This window comes from Haliotis cracherodii, unplaced genomic scaffold (genome assembly GCF_022045235.1).
Source record: "Haliotis cracherodii isolate W230 unplaced genomic scaffold, xgHalCrac1.p SCAF_2, whole genome shotgun sequence".
Taxonomy (NCBI): domain Eukaryota; kingdom Metazoa; phylum Mollusca; class Gastropoda; order Lepetellida; family Haliotidae; genus Haliotis; species Haliotis cracherodii.
This window is the reverse complement of record NW_027266275.1, coordinates 19,548,453-19,574,191: the sequence shown is the minus strand read 5'-3', so window position 1 is coordinate 19,574,191 and position 25,739 is coordinate 19,548,453. Positions and strand designations below refer to the sequence as shown.

Sequence of the window (25,739 nt, the reverse complement as noted above, 5' to 3'; positions counted from 1 at the left end):
CCGTGTGGGAGTCTCAGGTACATACTGTGTGGAAGTCTCAGGTACATACTATGGGGGAGTCTCAGGTACATACTGTGTTGGAGTTTCAGGTACATAAAGTGGGGGTGTCTCGGGTACATACTGTGTGGAAGTCTCAGGTACATACTATGGGGTGTCTCAGGTACATACTGTGTTGGAGTCTCAGGTACATACCGTGTGGGAGTCTCAGGTACATACCGTGTGGGAGTCACAGGTACATACTGTGTGGAAGTCTCAGGTACATACTATGGGGGAGTCTCAGGTACATACTGTGTTGGAGTCTCAGGTACATAAAGTGGGGGTGTCTCGGGTACATACTGTGTGGAAGTCTCAGGTACATACTATGGGGTGTCTCGGGTACATACTGTGTGGAAGGCTCAGGTACATACTGTGTGGGAGTCACAGGTACATACTGTGTGGAAGGCTCAGGTACATACTGTGTGGGAGTCACAGGTACATTATGTGTGGAAGTCTCAGGTACACAATGTGTGGGAGTTACAGGTACATACTGTGTGGGAGTCTCAGGTACATACTGTGTGGGAGTCTCAGGTACATACCGTGTGGGAGTCTCAGGTACATACCGTGTGGGAGTCTCAGGTACATACTGTGTGGGAGTCTCAGGTACATACTGTGTGTGGGTCTCAGGTACATAATGTGTGGGAGTTTCAGGTACATACTGTGTGTGAGTCTCAGGTACATACTGTGTGGGAGTTGCAGGTACATATTGTGTGGGAGTCACAGGTACATACTGTGTGGGAGTCTCAGGTACATATTGTATGGGAGTCACGGGTACATACTGTGTGGGAGTCTCAGGTACATATTGTATGGGAGTCACAGGTAGATACTGTATGGAAGTCTCAGGTACATAGTGTGTGGGAGTCTCAGGTACATATTGTGTGGGAGTCACAGGTACATATTGTGTGGGAGTCACAGGTACATACTGTGTGGGAGTCACAGGTACATACTGTTTGGGAGTCTCAGGTACATACCATGTGGGAGTCATAGGTACATACTGTGTCGGAGTCTCAGGTACATACTGTGTGGGAGTCTGAGGTACATACTGTGTGGGAGTCTCAGGTACACAATGTGTGGGAGTTACAGGTACATACCGTGTGGGAGTCTCAGGTACATACCGTGTGGGAGTCTGAGGTACATACTGTGTGGAAGTCTCAGGTACATACTATGGGGGAGTCTCAGGTACATACCGTGTTGGAGTTTCAGGTACATAAAGTGGGGGTGTCTCGGGTACATACTGTGTGGAAGTCTCAGGTACATACTATGGGGTGTCTCAGGTACATACTGTGTTGGAGTCTCACTGAATAACAAACACATTGTTTTAGGTATTTGAGAGCAAGAGCATTTCCTGTTTCTATGTTTAGTTGTGTGAAGTAACCAATCCAACATTTTCTTCTCCCCACTCTGATATGTGTACTCTCTCATATAACCAACTTTCATTGGACATAAAAGGCAAATAGTGACAATCAATATGAATGGATTACTGAAAATCAGTGGAAACACCAGAAGTACTCCAAGAGAGTCCGTATGCCCTGCCCTACCGGTGGCAGCGGCCATTGAACACTTTGCATACAAAGAAAGGGATTTTTTGTTGTCACAGATGGCAACCATATTGAATAATATTAATAAAATACGCTTTTGTGATTCATTTCGTTGAGCCAATACACGTGTGAAAAATAGCATGATTAAAAAAATGTCATCAATACTAGAGTAACATTCAAACAAGCTGTTTAATAAAATACATACACGCTTTACATTTGAGGGTGTGTTACGTGTGGTCTTGTCATCTTTCTCGATTTGATTCAATTGTATACATTCTAGATGTGAATGTTTGAATTTGATTTGTATTTGTACGGATTCTTTTTTTATTGTTCAAGGCACAAGACGTCAAAAAATTATTTGTGTTTTTGTGATAAAAGAAGAAAAGTGATGACATTTATTTCTGAGAAGTCTTACAGATATCTTGTGACCTATTCAACACTTTGATTGATCATCTACGCAAAGTTTAAGAGGTTAGTGCATCACAGGATGAAGGTTCAAGGAGACTACAGTATCACGACAGGGAAGATCAAGACGTTCGGGTTAGCTGACTATGGTGTTACCTCTGCCATGTTGGTCGTTTCTGCCGCGGTAGGGATCTTTTATGTCATCAAGGACCGTCACCGCGGCACCATGACGGAGTACGTGTTAGGGGGACGTCACATGCACTACATCCCCGTCTCGATGTCTCTGATGGTGACGTTCATCTCGGCATTGTCGTTGCTAGGAGCGCCGGTGGAGGTTTATAGAAGTAACACTATGATGATCTGGCTTCCGGTAGCTGCCGTTGCTGGAGTCCTTGTGGCTGGAAGGATCTTCATTCCCTTCTTTTATCAGCTTAATATTAACAATGTGTTTAAGGTGAGTTTCCAAGCAATGTATTGTAACAATTGATAGCTTGTATGTATGAAACTATGTGGTATATATTTAGGTATCGAGCGGACATTTCACAAAAGGCTTCGGCGTAGGTTTTGTGTAACCTATGCACACATACAAGGGACACTATCGATATTTACCGAAAACGTGGTGCTCATGGCGTGTACAGAAAGAAAATTCCATGATAATTTATCACTTTAGTTCGTCCAGTCTTGGTGGCTATCAATAAGTCCAGTAAGGTAGCATTTTTATTAATACTTTTAATGATTTTATAATTTAGATATAATTGTTTGGTGTCAGTGAACTGAGTGAGTAGGGATGTACGTCACTTTTGGGAATACCACATCTTAGATAATTATCACGACGGGTGACACCAATATTGGGCTTCACGCATTGTATCAATGATGGTAATCAAACGAGGCATTCGACATGACATAGATACCACTAGACTACCCTACCACCCCTCAATCAGGAGGACTAACTGATATAGGCGAAGTATAAACAGGCATGTCAAATATGAAGCAAAGGAAACAGAAAATAGAATTTAAATACCTGTTTTGGCTAAAACATTTGCATTTTGCTGATTTGCTTTATCCAGGGGATATACAGTGGGGGATATCATATGTTGTGCTTCATTTCTTCTTCCAGTATCTTGAGATGAGGTTCAACAAAGCCGTGCGAAAACTGGCTTTAACACTTATCTTGATACAAACGGTAATGTCAAAATTTCATCCTTAATGGCAAGAGTGACTGAGTGCGTGAGTATGGTTTTACGCCGTTTCTGGCACAATTCCAGCAACATGACGGCGGGGGGCGTCAGAAATGGGCTTCATACATTGTACCCATGTCGGGAATCGAACCCGGGTCTTCGGCGAGACGAGCGAACGATTTAACCACTAGGCTACCTGACCGCCCCTTTGGGCAAGAAGTATATATATATATATTGATATCATTCAGATTAAGTATGTTCTAGGAACACCATAGCGGTTAAAAAAAATAATACGACTGAAGACCTTAACCACAAATTATCACTTGTCTATATCTATTGAGCAGATAAATAAAACAATGCAGGTCACTTGTTGTTGAAAGGTTACGAGCTGCTCACTGGCCATGAGTCGAAATCTTTAGTGCAGCTTCGCCCTCAAGCCCCTTCCACACACCTTAGCTGCAAGAATCCGCATATGATATGGGTTCGAATCCCAAATTCTCTACAACATATATCCATATTTTTCAGTACGATGCTTTTTGAACGTTTCACTATAATGAGTAGGGCCTTCGTCCCATGTAGTGTCTTCCAACACGAAGCATGGGTTCATGGACGTGTGAACCCAGCTCACCCAGTCTTTATTGTTCCAGATGGTCCATACAGCTATGGTACTCTATGCACCATCTCTGGCTGTCAGTTCAGGTACGTTAGTTGGTCAGTTGTACTTATAACCATTCAAAGTGTTCGTGTATTAACACAGATCATGTTAATGTATTTTATATAATACGTTCTTGCTACAAGTCACAAATTGTTCGACATGGGTTTTGGAAAAGGCCCAAAGCGTGATATACAACATATCATTATATTCCAGTTACCGGGCTCAACGTGTGGGCTTTGGTGTTTGTGTTCGGCTCTGTCACCACCCTCTGTACAGCACTGGTGAGTCTAGTACAATAGATATATTGGCCATCTATGAATAAATATTACTCATCAAATGAAATGAACAAACACACAACGTCATTGGGCCGATTTAACTAATGTACACAACACTTTTAAATGCAGGCTTGGCAATATTAACATTCACCTTGTTGCCAGTAAATCGTAAGTTAGGCAATAGTGAGTGAGTAAGTGAGTGAGTGACTATGGTTTTACGCCGCTTTTAGCAATATACCAGCAATATCACGGCGGGGGACACCAGAAATGGACTTCACACATTGTGCCCATGTCGGGAGACGAACGCGGGTCTTCGGCGTGACGAGCGAACGCTTAAACCACTAGGCAACCCGACTGCCCCAGTTAGGCAGTAAGTATTGAAGATAATTATATATAAACTCCTAGAATAAACGTATGGACATATTGAAGATAAAACGCAACGCAAGAAAATAACAAGCCTCGAGTATCCACCTAGACAGATTTTATCAGACGTAAAAGGCAGAATCGTTATGAAATTTATATGAATGGATAACTGAAAGTCAGTGATGACACCCGGTGTTCACAAAAAAAGGTGAGCACGATCTTCCCTGTTGGATGCACCCGCCACTCACACAAACTGCATGAAAAGTCAGTGTGTGTTGCCTGACGCCGCACAGCAAGATACGTGCCATGCGACGACGGCCTGTTAACAAACACGACAATCAAGTGATGGAGGCCAGAAAGTTTTCAAGAAAGACGAATAAAACATTAAGAATAGCTCTTCTTGCTACATCTTCCTAAAATGAAAACACGTTCAACCTGTTGTGAAATACATGCCTCTGATCACGCTGCATGCTACAGGGTGGAATGAAGGCTGTGTTGTGGACGGACACGTTCCAGGCAGTTGTTATGGTCGTCGGGGTTGCTACCCTGATGGTTCGGTCTGCTGCAGCCGTCGGGGGTTTCAGAAGCGCATGGGCCATCGCCGACAACAGATCCAGGATTAAGTTGGATGAGTATGCATACTGGTACCGTAACTATTTAATAGCAGGAGAGATAGTCGTACTGTGTATAGACTTTGCCTTTTAAAGCGATCATGACTTCCTGTATCTTGGTAAAATACCAATGGTCAACCCAATGCCGTGCAGTGACAAAGGTTCTCAAGGGTAAAAACCTGAGGGTTTTAGATATATTATGCGGTCGTTCAATTTAAAACAAGACCAGCTGTCCATTCAAGCATTGAAACCCGTGTGTTAACAAAACATGGAATTGAATTCACGTTTTATTATTGACTTTTTTATGCCTGTGGATGTTAAAAGCATTATATCAACATGAAAGTCGTATGCAATATACGTGAAAGCTTTAATTTCCCATTTGATAAATGAAAATGCAATATTCTCACAGAGACACGTCAGCTGGTGTTGACTGTCAGTCTGATTAACTGACTAGGTGCAGATAGGATAGGATAATACTTCATACTCGCCAGGAAAATATGTATTTCTATTATATACAATGGTTCACATATGCCTAAAACAAGTAAACACTTGCGGTGATGTTCGAGGTGGAGTGAAATGGTGTAACGTCGCGCTCACAATTATGTCACCTATATAGCGACGTGTGTGTGTATCCTCTTGTGTGTGTCCATTTTAATTGAAATCTGACATTGGGGGTAGATTGATGTCGCTAGAGAAAATAGCTTTCAATGTATCAATTGTTTTATCGCTAAGGACAAGTATATCAGTCATTTAATATTGTACATCACTGAAAAGGCCATGTAAAAAGTTTTCAAATGATATATTAAATGACCATTTTGAACTACTGTATTAGATCTTGGTCGAAATGGAGGCAAACTTGAAACATCATTTTTCTTTATGATTTTACTATTTTGGTGTTTTGAAACATTATTGCAGTTATCCCACCCTTCAAAAATATTAACACGATCTAAAACCATTTCTCAATAATCAATGTTCATCAAAATTGTTTTGGGTGATGGGGTGGCGTTGTATTCAGTATTTCTGTCGTTATGTAATATGTTTCCCCATTGTTTTCTGTATGGGATAGCACAATGGTTCAGGCCGAATTCATATAACCGAACATATTATCTGTAATCCAAGACGTAGGTTGATGACTTCATAAATATCTTACAGCTAGTTGTAAAATGTCAAACTATGTATTTTTCCTCCATTTTCTGCAATTTGGACCCCCTGAAAATTTACGCACACACCTGCAAGTTTACTACCCAAGGGAATTGTGTGCAGATATCGCCTTTGTGCAATAGAAAAGGCTTTGGGTATACAGGAAAACGAAACTTTTTATTCACCCCTGGGCAACTGATCATATGCCGGATACTGTATACTGACTCATTGGAAACCAGCTGGCAGGGTAACAAGTAGCATCTTTTAAAGTCCAGGGGATTGAAACTCCGATGCAGTGATAGTTTTAGAAAGTAAAGACTTAATGCAGAGAAATATGATTGAACTAAATCATCCGCTAACACATACAGTGATACTGATAGCCAACTAATGTGTTGTCAGATTTAGTCTGGACCCGTCAACAAGGTACTCCGTATGGTCCTTCATGGTCGGAGGTACCGTCATGTTGACAGCAATGTATGGAGTACACCAAGCTGAGGTACAGAGGACACTGTCCTGCTCCACTCTCGGATATGCTCAGATGTAAGTTTTTGTGTGCAATATTCCAGCTGTATGACGGCGGTCTGTAAATAATCGAGTCTGGACAAGACATCTAGTGACTGTCATCATGAACATTGGTCTACTTATTTGGGATACGATGACATGCATCAACCAAGCCTGCGACACAGACAACCCGATTCCGAGTGACGCCTCTTACGACCAGCATGAGTGGCTGAAGATCCACTCTAACAATACCTTCACGGGTCAGATGTAAGTAGTCGTATGGCCACTATCATATTGAATGCAAAGACCTTTCATATACAGTTTGTATATATGGACATGTCGCGTGTGTAACTGAGCATGTTGTTTAATTGTAACAATTCAGTTTTAAGACCTAAAAGGCGTAGTCCTGCAAATAAAAAAATTGAATCGGATAAAAGAAACCGCTATACTTCTTAATGAATAACAGTACATGACTTCAAAAAAAGGCGATTGCAAAGACACCATGTAGACGAATAAAGGTCAGAAACGGTATTTATGTTGTGTTGTCAAATTATGTTATGCTGAAACTAGTCATGGCAATATTGTATTATCCACGTGTTCATCGCTTCCAGAGCTATGGCGATAAATAGCGTGGGGCTTGTGTTAGTCTATGCACTTTTGGTGATGACTGGCGTTGCTATGTTCGCCTTCTACAGCGACTGTCACCCCGTCAGTTTCAACATCATCGACAAGGACATGCAAGTATGACAATCACGATTTCGTGTTGGTATCGAACTAAAAACAAATCTTCGCTGTTTGAAAGCAATATCACCGGTAGATAGTTTAGAGCATCTTCCTATACACCTTTGAGGTTAAAGTGAAATATTACGGAAATTTAAATTAGCTATAAAATTGTTCACGATAAACTGTCACATAACAAAAGACACTGACAGCTTTAGATAGGAATTCAGGAAGTACTGTGAGGCTACTGATGGCACCAAGTTTGAGTATCACAAGCTTCAAATATGTGTTTCTGCAGCTGCTTCCCCTGCTGGTGATGGACATCCTGGGGGATGTGCCGGGGCTGCCGGGACTCATCATGTCCTCCATACTGTGTGGGAGTCTCAGGTATTACTGTGTTGGTGTCTCAGGTACATATTGTGTGGGAGTCTCAGGTACATACTGTGTAGGAGTCTCAGGTACATACTGTATGGGAGTCTCAGGTACATATTGTGTGGAAGTCTCGGGTACATTCTGTGTGGGAGTCTCAGTTACATATTGTGTGGGAGTCTCAGGTACATCCTGTGTAGGAGTCTCAGGTACATACTGTGTGGGAGTCTCAGGTACATACTGTGTGGGAGTCTCAGGTACATACTGTGTGGTAGTCTCAAGTACATACTGTGTGGGAGTCTGAGGTATTACTGTGTGGGAGTCTCAGGTACATACTGTGTGGTAGTCTCAGGTACATACTGTGTGGAAGTCTCGGGTACATTCTGTGTTGGAGTCTCAGGTGTATACTGTGTGTGGGTCTCAGGTACATACTGTGTGGGAGTCTCAGGTACATATTGTGTGGGAGTCTGAGGTATTACTGTGTGGGAGTCTCAGGTACATATTGTGTGGTAGTCTCAGGTACATACTGTGTGGAAGTCTCGGGTACATACTGTGTTGGAGTCTCAGGTACATACTGTGTGTGGGTCTCAGGTACATCCTGTGTAGGAGTCTCAGGTACATATTGTGTGGGAGTCTCAGGTACATACTGTGTGGGAGTCTCAGGTACATATTGTGTGGTAGTCTCAGGTACATACTGTGTGGGAGTCTGAGGTATTACTGTGTGGGAGTCTCAGGTATATACTGTGTGGTAGTCTCAGGTACATACTGTGTGGAAGTCTCGGGTACATACTGTGTTGGAGTCTCAGGTACATACTGTGTGTGGGTCTCAGGTACATACTGTGTGGGAGTCTCAGGTACATACTGTGTGGGAGTCACAGGTACATACTGTGTGTGAGTCTCAGGTACATATTGTGTGGGAGTCTCAGGTACATACTGTGAAGGAGTCTCAGGTACATATTGTGTGGGAGTTTCAGGTACATACTGTGTGTGAGTCTCAGGTACATACTATTTGTGAGTCTCAGATACATATTGTGTGTGAGTCTCAGGTACACACTGTGTGTGAGTCTCAGGTACATGCTGTGTGGGAGTCTCAGGTACATATTGTGTGGGAGTCTCAGGTACATACTGTGTGGGAGTCTCAGGTACATATTCTGTGGGAGTCTCAGGTACATATTGTGTGGGAGTCTCAGGTACATACTGTGTGGGAGTCTCAGGTACATATTGTGTGTGGGTCTCAGGTACCTATTGTGTGGTTCTCAGGTTCCTATTGTGTGGTACATAATGTTTTGATAAAAGAGTATACTTCAATTGGGATTAAAATATATTTGAATTGGTATTATGAATCGAGTGAAACCATTACAGTTGATGTACCCTACATGTATCCAACTGCTTGTCGAATACATATCGGTCGCCTCCGTGGTCTAGTGGTAGAGCGTCTGTCCGGATAGAGGAAGGTCTGGTTTTCGATCCCGCGTCATACCAAAAGACGTTAAAAGATGGTTCTTGTTGTTACCCTGTCTGGTGCTCGGCATTAAGGGGCTAAAACAAGGACTGGTCGGCTCGGAGTAAATATATTGTGTCTGAGTGGGGTATTCATGTTAAACTGCGCCATGGTATTTCAGTGTGCTAGCACTATAAATCGGCATCAGTCCAGACTAGTACAAGCAGGCACACACACACACACACACACACACACACACACACACACACACACACACACACACACACACACACACACACACACACACACACACACACACACACACACACACACACACACACACACACACACACACACACACACACACACACACACACACACACGTGTATGCACGTCGCTATATAAGTGCAATAATCTTGGACGCGACGTTAAACATCATTTCCACTCACCTCTAATTCATATCAACTTACACACTGTATATGATTATTCACAAGGTAATGTGATGCCACTGAACATTAAATTCCCCATCTCCTTGAGCAGCACCGTGTCTAGCGTCCTGAATGCCCTGGGGACTGTGATTCCAGATGACTTCATCACTCCATTCTGCCTGGAGGATCTGTCGGACAAAGGACAAACAAGGCTTGCCAAGACTACAGGTAATCGCGCACGCCTGTGTGTGGGTGTCATGGAATATACATTGTGAGAGTCTCGCGGTACCCGAAACATAAAAGTGTTATGCGCCTTTGTGGTCTCATCAAGTTGAATTGTTTGTCAAATATTTTAGTCAGTACATTATTATAAATGTAAGCTTCTTCCTTCTTGATGTATGTGCTACTGACTCTCCCAGGCTCTATTGAACTGTCAGTACCCATGAACACACATTAAAAGTTTATCCAGTTTGGATCTCGTTATGGTGTCGTCTTTCTCTCCCAGTGTTGAATATGTCGGTAATTATGGTCATCTGAACCTAATCGTACCCTCACGTCCCAAATATCGACACACTATTCACTAATTTAGTTCGGTCAAAATGTTTCGTGTCAATTTACATGTTAAAGATAAAACAAATGTAACTAAAAGTTCACTCAAATATATTCAACTGCACACAATCGTTGAAGGAACTATATTCTTGATTCGAATCCCGGATCTATTTGTAGTGTATTCAAAGGGTAAAAGGGTAATCCTTAATATAAGATATGTTACATTTGATCACTTTGTACAAGGCATTGTCTGTTCATATTTCAACGTAGTTTCTATTCTTATTGTAATTTGCCTTTAGTGTTGGTGTGCGGCGTGATAGAAATGTGCCTCGCAGTTCTTGCCTCTAAAGTTGGAATTCTTTTCCAGGTATGTGCTCTTAAAGCAAATCATGTTAACCCCAATGTCTATATGATAGTCAGATACTCCCCTCTGTCACATCATATCCTTGACCATGTTCTGCTGCTGTGACGGGTGCTACCGCTAAGTCAGACTGGCTTGCGTGACAAAAACGATAACATTAAATAACAATCACAATAGTGTTTTTATTGTTGAAACATTTTTACATGAACATTTAATTCCAACTGTTGTCATGTTATTGTCATGATTCTTCTCTGAGCAATATACAGCACACGAATATTGGACATGGTTGTAAATGGATACACTTCGGGTAACCGATGGTTGATGTTTAAAGGGTCAATGATCCATACACCTTGGTTTATTAGTTTTTTCCACATCACAGTTCAATGTTTGGTAATATGGAACAAAGTCACCATCACATAATTTGCAATGAAACTGTTCATATATTATAAATGGTTTAATGTCTTTCTTATTGTATTCTTCATCAACCACATTGCATGGATGAATTACCTTCAATTCTTAATAAATAAACTTGGAATACACATGCTTTACGTGTCGTCAAGCATATCGAAATACAAACCTAATACATGTGAACTCGTCCTTGAATTTGCAAGTTAGGTAAAACCATGAACTATAAACAATTAGAGTGGTACAAGATAAAAACGGAAAAGATAATGCACATTAACCATAGATATAACACATTCAAAGTTGATTAATAAAATCACATGTGAAGTAAATAAAAGCGACAAAAACCTTTCCATAATCATAAGAACACTCAGTTTAGAGAAGAGTCCATTGTACGATTCCGACATTATCATAAGCATGTGTTTATGAATCACATTCAAATAGTGATGATACCAGGTGTTACGAAAAGGTGAACGTATTCTGCCCACCGGTGGCACCCATCACAAACACATGCAAAGGCAAGTCAACTGTTCACCTGTAAAAACACTGGAACATATGGTACAAGTCAAATAGGGAATTGCATCAGATATAATTTTTGTCACTGTTGCGTCAAATGTGGATGCTGTTGCCCTGGTCAAACAACATTTGAGCAAGACTTGCATGACGCTCTTTGATTACTTCGGGGAAGGTGCATGCTTCTTTGAACCCCGAAGGTTGTGATTTTAAAAAAAAATGTAGATTTAACTGTCAGACATGTCTCGGTAGTATGGAACAAAATGTTACAGTTCCTACTGTGATAATTCACAAAATGCATAGATATAACCCTTTTACAGATGACTCAGGAGCAAGGTTCTTCAGTTATGTTGTATGTAGGCAGAGTTGACTTCTTCAGTCTTTCAGTGCGACGATTTGGTTCAGATGCGGGTAGCTTTATCAACAAACTGACTTGATTTAGCACTGATTCGTAATTAGTAATGGATAAATGGAAGGTTTATTAAACCAGCTGGCTTCCATTCTTCCATTTGCTCATTGCTAATTACCTGTCAGCGCTAATTAACCCCTGCCTTCATTTGGTCCATGTCTTATTACCAGTCAGTGCTAATTGAACTCCTGGCTTCCATTTGTCCGGGGCGGTCGAGTAGCCTAGTGGTTAAAGCGTTCGCTCGTCACCCCGAGGACCCGGGTTCGATTCCCAACATGGGTACAATGTGTGAAGCCGCTTTCTGGTGTCCCCCGTCGTGATACTGCTGGAATATTGCTAAAAGCGGCGTAGAATCAAACTCACTCAGTCACTCCATTTGTCCATAGTCAACTCTGTCGTCACTGACACTTCAGCTCCTAAAATTCCGCTTATAGATAACCTTTAATGTAGATGTTGTGTAATGAACCCGAGAGCGCCTATAATGTCTAGGTCATTATAACCTGAAGTAATCCTGCAGCCCTCGTGTCTGTGTTTCAGGCGGTGCAAAGCGTTTCAGCAGTGTTTCTTGGGCCGACTTTAGGATTATTTTCCCTTGGGATGTTCTGTCCTTGGGCTAATGTTACGGCGAGTATTCTTTTTATGTACTTTAATAACATAATGCTTTGTAACATAATATATAAACATAATAGTATCATGGGTATTAATTACATAATGAGTAATATTTTTCAGAAATTGTAATTGTTTGTTTGTTGTTTAAACGCCGCACTCAGCAATGTTTCAGATATATGACGACGGTCTGTATGTAATCGAGTCTGGACCATATAATCCAGTAATTGACACAATGATCACGTATCTGACAAGCATGGGTTGCTGAATATCAATTCTAACCTGAATCGTCAAAGGTTTTGTAAATGGATATAAGTTAAATATATACAATCAAGAACTATATTGAGGTATGTATTAAAAGTAGAATTCCTACTATTGAGGGGTCGGTGGAGTAGCCTCTTGTAGAGTCCCGGCAGCGATTCCCTACATGGGTACAATGAGTTGAGCCCTGTTCTGGTGACGTGGTGATATTGTTTGAGCGCACTCACTCTGTCGTAAAACATCAAATGTTATTCGAATCATCTATCGCTTTGTAATGTTTATAAGTTCTCTATTTGGTGACAGGGAGCAATCTGCGGGTTTGTTTCTGCGTTTGTATTGACCGGGTGGATCGCGGTAGGGGCGTTTGTGCACAAGGTGGGCAGATCTCCCATTCCGTCATCAACTCTGGTCACCGACGGGTGTAACTGGAACCTCACGTTACTGGCGAATTTGACCTCGGAAACCACGACAGTCATGACGACACCGACAAACATCAACATGACATCGCCACTTGATTCAGAGTAGGTATTAGGTTTTAACACCAACTAATATAAGCCAATAAATAAGAGGATCGGGTGGTCACGATGGCCACTTCTTATGAATAAGAAACGGGTGACCACCTGCCTTCATCTCGGCAGTGCAGGTTCTGATACTGTCAAACTGCGATGAGTCTGGACCAATTTGTTTTAGTGCGGGAACTTGATCAGTTTTATCCTTAAAAGGTTAATAAGAGCTAAAGTGACTCTTTTGTCTCTGTTAGACTAAACTTCGAGGCAATAGAAAGCATACACCCATGTTTGTTTGACGGTGTTAAAACTGAAACAAACAAGAAATGGCTATTTGATGGTGATATATCGGATACAGGTATCATAGGCTATATTACATGTCTCACAACGGGCTACTGTTCAGCCTAGTAAGGTTTGTAATTGTTTGGTCAAATCCAATTTTCTAGTGCACACTTACTTTTGCCAGGCAATTTAGTTTGCGGTAACGCAATCGTTGCATTTGAGGTAACGTTTTCCACAGCTTCTGATGACTAATATGTTGTTTAAAATGTTCGACTCTCAGATTAAATCTAGTATTTTATATGGTTCGGAGATTTGGGTGTTCATGAATGGTTGTTTCTCCAACGTTTCCAAGCGAAGTTTTGTAAATCTGTTTTGGGTATTAGTTCCAAGTCTACAAATGTTGCAGTGTTCGGAGAATATGGTGGAAATGATATTTATATTGATTCTTACACAAGATGTTTAAGATAATGGTTTAAGCTTCTTAATATGTCTCACGAGAGATTTCCAAAACGGTGTTACGATATGTTAGTTAGGTTAGGTTAGATAGAAATACATGGGTTTCTGCTATTAGGAATATGTTATGATAAGGACTATCATGCAAAAAACATGGTATTCTGCATTGCCTGGACGCTCGAAATTAGAACTGTATTCATTATTTAAGACATCAGAATCACTTGAACCGTATCTATTAAATGTATTATCTAAAGAATAGCGACGTATGTTTACTCTTTTACGTATTGGAGAACTTGGAATTATGCATAACACAGGCAGGAGGGATGGCATGGAGAAGACTCCGGTTTTGTCCATTGTGCAAGCTGGGACAGATGAAAATAAAATTCATTTAATTGTAGTTTGTCCTGATTATGAAGATATTATCTCAAAATATTTCCCATATTTAGACTTTATTACTGGTACTTATCGTAAATATATAATACTTATTAGTTAGAATATTAAAATCTTCTGATGTAAACTGTCATGAGAACTTTGCCAATTATGTTAAAGATGCTAACTGTCTTCGTTCTTCTTACCTGTAAATATTCTTTCATGCAGCACTTGATGTAAAAATAAATTGTATATATCTGTACTTACAAATGACCTCTCGTAGTTCAAGGACTCATAGTCATAAATGTAAGAATTGGAAATATTATGTTTGTAAGTTAATGGCATACAATCTGTTGAAAGTCTAAAGCGGGTCCTAATACCATGACACATCTTTTATCCGAATGATTACATTTATCACACGCATACAAATACCACTTGCTCCACGTTTCCTCAATCTAGAAACTAGCTTGACAATGTAAAACTATATAAACCCACTCTGGTCACAAAGATTCCATGTTCTATTTCAGGGCTGAGCTGAACTTCCCTTACACCATTTCCTTCATGTACTACCAAGCAATTGGTGTGTGTGTTGTACTCGTGGTCGGCATCATTGTCAGCGTCATCACAGGTATCATACCTTCTGGGGGCACATGGGGGCACATGGGGGCAAGTGGTTCATCAGCATCTTGGGTTCGATTCCAAATTCGAATTCACACACTGGCATGGACGTCGCCATATAAGTGCAGTAATCTCGAAGGTGGCGTTAAACCCAGGTTCACCCCACATCATTCCTGAGGGCACAGCTGTTCACCTGTGTCGGAAGTACACTTTGGGCATCAAGCAACATGCGTCTCAATTGTCGCTCATGACAAAAATATGCTTTTACTCTTTATGGTGCCTTTTTAGACAGTATTTAACAATTATTGCCATGGGTTATCGAGTTGCTATTTATTTTTAATCTTGTCCCCTTTCGATTATCACCTCCGAATACGATGAAAGTAACATCATAAAGCATACGAATTTATTCAGGTCCTACAAGCCCGAAGTCCCTTGATCCACGTTTGATCTGTCCAGTGTTTGACCGAGTCTTTCCTTACTTGCCTGAATGGTTTCTCAAACCTCTCAGGTTCGGCATCGTACATGACGGGGTAAGTATATTACATCTGAGTGAGTATGGTTTTACGCCGCTTTTTAGCAATATTCCAGTAATATCACGGCGGAGGACATCAGGCATGGGCTTCACACAGTGTACCTATGTCGGGAATCGAACCCGGGTCTTCGGCGTGACGAGCGAAGGCTTTAATCACTGGCTACCCGAACATATTACATCTGTCCTCTTGATATAAAACGCCAGGGAAAAATCAGTCTGAAGTATGACGGGGATGATAAAGAAATGATAAATGCACATTTATGTTCAACCCCAGACACCATCATACAACCTTTAAGTATGCATGTCATGTTCACTTCAAACCGAAATAGAAAACACCACGCCTTATGATCATTCATGCTCAATAAACTGCCATGTAACTCAGACTATCAGTTAAGTAATGCGTCTTTCCACTTCAGAAATACAACAAATCCCGTGCAGAGAGCAGTCAGATGGACCCCAGGGGGGATGCAGAGACGTTTTTGTAAAACATCAGTCTTGGTCACTATACCACCACCATTTCATTGGAGCCAAGCAACGTCGAAACGTGGATCTTGTCATGAATGCTTCCCATTGGGTATGCCGGAGTAGATAAAGTCATTGTGTAGTCTCATATTTAAATGAGTTCTTCTACAGTTAATAGAAGTAAAGTTCAAAATGTCTTCTTCTTTTTTGTTATGGCTATAATAATGAAGCCGCTTTTGAACTTATGTAATCTTCAACACCCTTTCGGTTATCCTACACGCAAATCATGAGTAAAAACAGTGTGTGCACCGTTTGTAAACTACCAAATATCGTCAGTGATCTTAAGGAATACAGGATGTATGACTTTCCATATATACCTCAAAATTAAACGCGGAGACCTGCAACAGTTTGTTGTTTAGAGCTGCACTCGGCAGTATTCCAGTTATATTCCGGCCTGACAATAATCGGGTTTGGACCAGACAACTTCAGTGGTTGACATTGTAAGCAACGATCCACGCCGTCGGGGTACGAGGACACGTTATCAACAACGTCACCGAACCTGACTACCCGATCCATTTGATCACCTCTTACCGTCGCTGGGAACCTATTTTAACCCGGAATCCCAAACACTTTGAGAACTAGGGGTGTTTGCAAGCACTTGCAAAAACAGAAGCAGCACATTCACGGCCATTTCCTCGTAACTTCTAAAGTCTTTAAATATATATGTACGATCAACATGTACTTCCATTCCGAAAACATTACTACCAGACCTTGGCCCTAATCATGACAACTTCTGAAGATCCAAGTCTACCAAATCTCGGTAGTGTACAAGCAAACAAGCAAAAGTGCAACAGTAACTTTCTATGAATGTTGTTGGTGTTGTTGTTTAAGCCGCACTTAGCAATATTCCAGCTATACGACGTCGCTCTGTACATATTCGAGTATGGACCGGACAAATCATAAGCATCGAACCAGGCGATTGGGATACAATGACATGCATCAACCGAGTCAGTGAGCCTGACCACCCGTCCCGCTAGTCGCCTCTTATGGCAAGCATGAGTTGCTGAAGACATATTCTCTACACGGATCTTCACGGGATGTTACAACCATATTTCACAATAACAAGACGACCTTGCCCTTTGATAAGCATCATTAGATGTGGTAGGAGTTGTGAAGACACATGCAAATATGAAGTTCATTGCAGTAGCGGTAACCGTGCCTGACCATGATATCACCATGTTTTACAAAATCCTCAGTGCTGACCTCGACCTTTGACTAATATGACCAAAATATTTTTAATGCAGGGCCCGATTCTGGAGACGCTCTACACTAAGTTTAATGATACATGCAGATTGTATAACCACAAACAGGCAGATTGTATAACCACAAACAGGTTACTTTCTATCTCCATTTCGTGACCTTGACCTTTGACCTTCTCAATGCATGTGCCAAGAGAATTCCCAATACCCATGCAGAGTATCCTTTAAAGTCAACGTTCTTTGCACAATATTCAAGAGAAATATTATACAACTAACTTTGACAATGGTGGCCTCAAAGGTGAACTTGACATTTGCCATATATATGTGCAACTGACATTTGATGTTTTTAAGGATTTCTTTACATTCATGCAAACAAAGATTTATGCCTGTAAGGGACACCATGCCTCAGAAAATGACACTGATATAACCATGTTTTACACAACCTGAACGCTGACCTTGATCGTTGACAAATATGGCCCATAACCATTTAAAAATACTTTGACACAAACCTTTTTGTGTGTTTTTTCGAGAACTTGGGCTTATCTTGATACATTGATACAGTTTTGCTTGCGATGCTGGGGCGATTTTATCCCAGTTTCGTCGAAGGCCTTCTCTTGGCTGTCCAAAAAGTTCTGAACAACTGTCATGACGTCTTCTTTCCGATCAAAATGGATTCCGGCTGGAGCTTTCTTCATGCTTGAACCAGATCAGGAGAGTAATACCCTGTTCAAATGGGCCTCTATACATATGTGTGTATATGTGCATACGTGTTTAGAAATACATACGTGAGTATACTTGTCATGTGAACGCGTTTACTCATGTTTGTATATTTACACCAGGAGCAAATTTGCATGTCTGGAGCAGGTGCTAATGTAAATGTAAATTTGCCCTGTGTGTATATGCTGCAATGTGAACGTTTATGTCAACGTAACATGATGATCTAATTAATATCTGTTCTTTTGCCTACACCAAACAAATTGTCAACATTTGCCAACTTTTATGCGTATATGCAGAGTGGAGCGGACGGTGTTTTCTTTTGGTTTCAAGGAGTCAAAAATTTGTGTACAAATTAAATCAAACACATGTTGCTTCACGCGACAATTTTCGGTGAAGTAACTATCTTTTCATCCGACTTTGATTGGAAAACAACCAGTTTGTGTTGAAAGTCGTGAACAGACTGACGATTATATGTTTGCCTTACACAATTAACATACTTTATTAACACACCTGAGATGCTTTTCATGTGAACGCATAGTAAATTTACATATACGCACGTACGTATAGTTACATATGTGTAAAATTACATACGTTAGTTAATGTTGTGCATGTGAACGGGGTATTAGATGGGTGTTGAAGGGGTTCAAAGCCACACTGGAAGGATTGTCGTCACGTCGCTTAGTCTTCATTTCATCCCGTAATTGCCTGAAACGTGCATAGGCTCTGTCTATTGACTGTACTTTTGGAAAGGTGTCCACCATGATGACACCCTCGGCATCCGAGAAACGGAGGCCATAACCTTTCCAACTGATGGGAGAGCCTTCGCCTTCTTTGGTGGTGTCGATGTCAAATAAGTTTGGTGCCAGCTTTGGCAATACTTTCTTCATTAATTCATGATAATACAATGTACTCTCCTGGGAAATGCCTTCTGAACTAGCAAAATGATGCTCAGTCATTTGCCAGTTGGTGATCACCATAATCGGATTCTCTGGATCATTTCTGGTGTTGCTAACGCGACAGGGGTCATCTTCAAGGCTCCCCCTACAAGGCTTAAACTCTGCTGCCCACCTCTTTACGATGGCATAGGAAGGGCATCCTTCCCTAGTGTTGTACTCATACCTTCATGCATGGCTTTTTGGTTTTGTAACAGATTCCTGCTTATTTTACTGACATTTCATAGCGAAACCATTTGCTCAACTAACTCAAGTTTTTTTTTATATACCTCTATAGTATCATATAATGTCCACAACAAAAGATTTCAGTAACACAATTTCTTCGATGTGAGGCTCTGAACTCAATCAATCCTCATATATAAAACAGTTTGATACCTCTAGCAAATGTTGAACAGTACACTATGGTAATTCTATTATTATAAAGTACTGGTCAAGATATGTACATAAGAGTAGCAATGATAACAAATTTGTGATCCTTGTTTTTCATGGTTTATTTGACACATCCAGTTAAATTAATCTACAAGTTAACACGTTCACCATGTTAAACTGTATACAACAGCAATAAATGTAGAATACTGGATTAAAATATGTTCTTTCTGTGATATAAGACACCAGATCTGTACAATATCACAATTATTACTGTACATATTTCACAGGATTATATCTTCAACAACGGATGTACTCACAAATGTACAGAAGTAACAAGGAGATGCTATTGCACAGGGTGAGGTGCCACCGAGTCTGCACTGGCTCCCCCCACACAAAGAGGTTTCCAAACCAAATAGGACTGCACATTAATATTTCATAAATTTATCATTTGACAAAACATGCTAGGAGTGTAACCGTAAGAAATGTAAGAGCTCTTTCACATGAATAGTCTGAAGTTTGAATGCTGGCGTACAATTTCATTTTACAATTTACTCTGGTCAATTGAAAAGTGAAGGAGTGAAAGTAATGTTCTTTTAAGAAAGTTTCTCATAATTCAATGAAGAGCTTGTAAGTGAAAGCATTTTTACTTACCACTCACTTGGTCAGCCTTCATAGAACACAAGAAACCTTCCGACATTTAAGAGGTCTCATATAAGGCTGATATGGGTAAAGAGACAGCTTTAGAAAGATTCCTGCATCCTACTGATTAAAAGACATGAAGATTGGTTCAAGGTAAGCAGAATGTCATCCTCAAAATTAACTAACAAGAGGTTCACAGCGGAAGTCATGGATACAATGGGATGAGCGGTATGAAAGCCTCTAAATACTGATAATTGAGAATGTTTCAATTCAAGATAGGCCATACAGCAATATCAACATGTTACAATTAACTCATATATAAAAGTCAATAAAAGATCAACATTCGAACTTACAGGTTGATGTCAAGTTGTAGATGTAGATATATTTAGGAGTCAAAGACTTCAAATTGTGAGAAGTGATCCTTGACGAAAGCTTTTCTTTTTGTTACAAAAACATTAATGATATCTACATTTTGAAGATGAGCCTAATTGGATAATTTCATCACGATATAATCATGATACGAGGTGAACTATTACAACACTCAGGTAACAAGGATATCTTACCACCAGAACAAACTACTTGGTACATGCTGAAAATCTTCATGGAAAAATAATTCTTTAGAAGTTCAGTCTGTTGGTTAAATAACAAGAGTGCAAATTTTGAATCCTTTGGTATTGACCAAAATTCTAAATCCTAATGATATTACAGAGATATTAATAAATACCGGTAGCCTGATTTGGTAGATCACAAAGTTTCAGTCCCACATGACATGAGCTGAGATTAATGCTGACTAGAATTGACCCACATGGTACATGTTGCAGAACTTGTATTAGTCATGGCAGGTACTGTTTCAACTTAGATTGTTCTTGATCACCAGTCTGGTGTACACGAATCATTTAAACTATAAGAGGGATATAGTGACATGGGTGACAGCATTTCAGATATATCACAGCCTGTCAGCTCAATATGTGGGGAAAACTCAAAGTTAACCACAATAGAATAAACCAATGTTCACAGATGCTGACAGATTTGAGATAATTAGGCCGAATCTGGCCTGTGAACCAGTGCCCCCTGACATGTCTATGCATGCAAATCTGCAGAGAGAGATGTTAGTTGGCCACCTGCATCCCAAAAGAGAAAAGTAACAATGCTAACATTCAGAGATCATAACTTTAACTACATGGAATTACCATAACCGAAGATCATATGGAAGTATCTATGTTGTGCAATGCTTGGGTATTGGCAAGCCACTGTGGTAATGCAGGCACAAACTAGTAACAGAGACAAGACAATCTACACACGAACCTCTGTACATTAACTAGACCTTCAACATGTTTGTGACACCGCAAGATATATTATAAAAAGAATCCAAAGACTGATTCTTAAAATTCAAGTTTAAACATAATTTGATTTGGCAACAATGAGGAATCTATCTACAAATATTTGTTTTAAATAATGAGGGATATGTACAAAAAGAAGCAGCATCTCACACAGAATGTGTAGGTTTCTTACTACATTGTACTCTGATGTTCATCGAACAAAATAAAATATCATGCAGCATACTGCACATGATGTACTGGCAAAATGCGAGGAGCACTTCATGTGAAGGCAAATGAAATTGTAGTTTCAACATGACCAAGTTTGAGTTAGTCCATCTGTGGATATGATTTAGTTCACAACCATGATAAGGTCATCAAATATCCTTCACTTCAGGAATGGGTTTTGATCATGAGAATAGAAATTTCCCTCAAGTGATGTTCTACGTCAATTAAGCAATCCACAATATCATTGACAGGGACATAAGTGATGAGTTTCATAGTACCAACAATGGGACGAAATATGTCTTCAGTATGAATATTTGAAATTCATCATCAGAGCAATATTATAAACTTGTGATAGTTCAAGCAACTAACTGTGTTCATATCTCCACTACGTCATAGTAACACGGAATGCAGGATACAACCAATGGATGAACAAAACAATGAAGTTGACACCAGTTCAGCAATACTGCAGCAATATCAGGCCTTTTAGTATTTATTAGTTGGTGTGCACAAATGCTTGCCTAAAATTCAATGAAAGTGCTTGGAAACATTTAAAAAATAAGATCAACTTCCAGAATAATACTGCTACCAAATAATGAAAAACTTGTAGGTCACACGATCATGGAAGTATGATACCTAATTAAAATTGAATGGTTTCTTTTTTGTTAGAATAGAAGATAGAATTCTATAGTTAAGAAGACTTTTATACGTATTATTTATGAGGCTAAAAAAATTAAAAGTATTGGTTCACATGACTTTTGAAACTATATTGCAGCAGGTGGTGTGGTTTTTTCAACTTGTTCAAACTACATGTAGTATGTAACCAAATAAACAGTTGTGTACCATCAATCTGGGAAAGGGCCTCCCTACATAAACAAACTCCTATTGCTGCCATGACCTTAACACCAGATGCGCTCTAAAGCAGTGTGCATGTAAAGGAATGTGACTGCATGCTTTTTTGGATCACATTGTTTTTAAGTATCAGGAATTTAAAAAAAAAATTAAAATGGAAATACAAACGAAACAAGTGGCAGACTTTATGATGATGTGCGTGGTGCCTGAGAACCAAGACTATTATTTTTTTATAGCCTTACTTACAAAAACTCTCATGCATTTTCATTTCACCTAATTGTAAAAAACAGTTGGACAAATTTATATATATTGTGAAAGTCATTTTATTTCTTCTTTCTAATTTCAATGCTGTGGTAGGTCAGCCTCATAAACCAAGCATAAACTATATAAGACCTTACTGTGACCCCAATAATTGGTTTATCATACTGTATCCAACAGGGGAATAACTTGATTCTTTGGGGTTTCAGTATGCATATCGACTCAACTATCTCATGCCGCATAACTTCATATTTGTTCTTCGGACTTCAGTGTTGATACTGATGATAATCTCACTTTATTCCTCTTATATTGTTTCCACAGATACAGATAATTACTCTTGACAGAGGTTACAGAAAAAAAATCAATATCAATTGTTTTCGTCATAGCAGAGAGTTTATGTTGACAAACACTTTTTTCACAAGTTATTTTAAGGTAGGTATTACATATAATTCCAAGTTTAGATCACATACTGATCCCAAGTGTCTTCGTGAAGTCAGGAATAGTTACAAGAATGATTAGCTTAGTCCATCGTGTAGTTTGGCTGAAAACATGAACGACTTGCAACAATAGCTTATACTGCCCTTAGGATAGATGATCGATGACAATCACAGAAAACAACATGCTGACTGATACACACAGAGTGAATAACAGTAAGTAGAGACGGAAAACATGAACCATTATTCAGAAGCTTAAGAGGCATCACCACCAAGCCACTGTGAACTGAGGATGGAGACATGGTAACTGGATGAAATACTCACAATCAGATGAAGCTGACAAAAACACATGAACAAAACCAAATATTATCCCTAAAAGAAATTGTGTTTGCAGTAATACATATTGACTTTCACCAAAGCTGTCATAAATATAACACTGTGTGAAAACTCAGGACAATCCTAATGTATAAGATTAAAATAATTTCATAAAGAAGCCTAAGGTCTGCCATGACACAACTTCAACAGACCTGTTCCCTTCTAAATTTATACATTTGTACGAGATAGATCATACAAAATGTGTGTGGTAAAATATATTAATCTGAATATTATACATTGCATATGTGAAGTAAATAAATAATCTAATTTTTGAGATTGTGCATAACAGGTCTAAGTACTCCAAGAGTACCAACATTTTTACCTTTCCTGAAAAATGGACAGTTTCCATGCATAAGAGTCAAATTCTCAACTCTAATATCAAACAAGACTGGAAATTACCAAAAAACATAAAACATCATCACGATGTTGTGTGTTCAAATAACTTCAGCTAATATGGTGTAAATGCAGTTTGTCCCAATGACCCCAAAATAATTTTCATACAAAACAAATATGCACATTTCTATTTCGGGATCGACTCGAAGGCTTACATAAAACCCACCTTAACCTTTTCGAAAATAGAAAAATGTCACTATTGTTATGGATACAAAGCTCTGATTTCTAACAAGACTTTAAATTAATCTTGTCATCTTATCTTTGGCCATGGAATAGGATCACTTGGGCTTAACTTTTGATTAAATCATACTGCCTGTGCTAATCTTATCCTGAAATCCATGTGAACAACAAATAGTCAGGAATGGACAAAGTTTTCCGATTGGCTGACATTAGCCCATCTGGCCAACAACAAGTCAAACATTGTTCACATGAATAATAGAAGCCTTGTTCAACAGGACGAAGTCTCCAGTCCACAGTGGTCTGGTACAGCTGAAAATGTTTTGTCACAAATGGCTCCTGATTATATGAGTGCCTTCTCGTTTTCCAAGGTCCACATGAACATCACCTCAACACAATTCCCACCACATCATGAAATAAAACCCTTGGACACTTCAGAGAGAAGACTACTAATTTGAAGAAGCATTATTGTCTGTGTATGACATGCAACATTCTAAAAGGCAGATTCTTGTATCTGGAGCAGGTGTTGGCTTAAAGTCTTTCGTATGGCGACAGTAATGTTAATCTTGTGGTGGTACTGGACAATGAAGTGTGGTTATATTGTATGGATGACAGGGGACTGCCTGGACGAGGTCCCCAGCATCATTGGCTGTCGCTGACCAGGGGACGTGGACTCTCCGCTATCTGGAAGAAATAGCAAGTACCTTCACTCCATGCACTCAATACATAACACCTACAGTCCTACTTTTGTTATTGTTGAAGTTTTAGTACTTTTACCAGACATGTTTTCAAAATTCAACACTCCTTTTAGAAAATGATCTTTTTTAGACTACATGAACATGCTATTTGTTGTGTATCAACATTATTTGATAAACTCAAAACACACTTGAATTGACACAGTCAGACAAATCATCAGTTGCAAGTGCTGGTTTTCAGATCATTTGTAACTTTAAAGTCCTGTATATACAATGATATTCTTTGTTCGTCATTTACATCAAAGCATTAAAGTTAGTCTGTTCAAAAATACATATACACATGATGTCATAAATATATTGTACATGCAGACACATGCCTTGTACAGTAAATAATTAACAGTTAAAAGCATGCATATTGTAACAAGGCTCTTCAAAGTTGTTGAGAAAAGTAGACTAAGAGCAGTAGCTATCTTTATATGAGCTACAGGCGTGTGTAAGTTTTGTTAGAATACAATAGGTATTTTGGCATTATTTAATGATACAGTTTCTATTCTAATTTGGGATCATCCATAAAAATGTAAGCTTCTGTTGATTTAAGACATCTGTAAGTGTTTCAAATAATAGGAATTTCCAGGGAAATTATCAACACTTATCCAGATCCAATCTAAACTGGGGGACCATGACTCAGTTCACACAATATACAAAGTTGTGATAATCTCTCATCATTTAAACCTAGTAACTACCACAGAGCAAATGTTAACAAAGGGTTTTCAAGTGATAAATTCACTCACTAACTCGGTAGCGGTTCCTTTAATCCTGCAGAGTATGCGAGTTAATACTTGACTAATCTATTTTTTTTTCCAGTTTCTGTTGTTAACTTAGATATGACCTGCTAATAATATATAACATAAATACATGATCTCATATTCCCCATACACCAGCATTCTTTCAGATTATCAGGTTTTCTCTAATGCCTGGTACTTATATTCAGCAAGTTCCAGCAATGGCGATAAACTAGGAAAGCATCAACTGTGCTAAATGTGGCTTCCAACAGCCCTCAGTGTGAATGTCCTTTACATCTTGATCCAACCGAC

The 25,739-nt window shown here is 39.6% G+C and overlaps 2 protein-coding genes across 4 annotated transcripts in view; one reads left to right on the top strand and one right to left on the bottom strand.

The window, feature by feature from the left end:
• The first annotated feature begins 2,061 nt into the window (after positions 1-2,061).
• Positions 2,062-16,006, top strand: LOC139467495 (sodium-coupled monocarboxylate transporter 2-like). The gene is made up of 12 exons (XM_071249035.1): positions 2,062-2,433; positions 3,805-3,856; positions 4,026-4,093; positions 4,928-5,082; positions 6,601-6,741; positions 7,314-7,443; positions 7,721-7,832; positions 9,727-9,888; positions 10,509-10,576; positions 13,065-13,282; positions 14,899-15,037; positions 15,938-16,006. The coding sequence occupies exons 1-12, from the start codon at positions 2,062-2,064 to the stop codon at positions 16,004-16,006; spliced, it is 1,686 nt and encodes a 561-aa protein (XP_071105136.1).
• Positions 16,007-19,405: 3,399 nt separating this feature from the next.
• LOC139469919 (Golgi-specific brefeldin A-resistance guanine nucleotide exchange factor 1-like) overlaps positions 19,406-25,739 on the bottom strand; it is a 47,724-nt gene continuing 41,390 nt past the window's right edge. For all 3 annotated transcript variants that reach the window (XM_071252275.1, XM_071252276.1, XM_071252277.1), the window contains exon 38: positions 19,406-24,634. In XM_071252275.1, the coding sequence (XP_071108376.1) occupies positions 24,593-24,634 (42 nt within the window). In that variant the 3' untranslated portion in view covers positions 19,406-24,592. The remainder of the gene's footprint in view (positions 24,635-25,739) is intronic.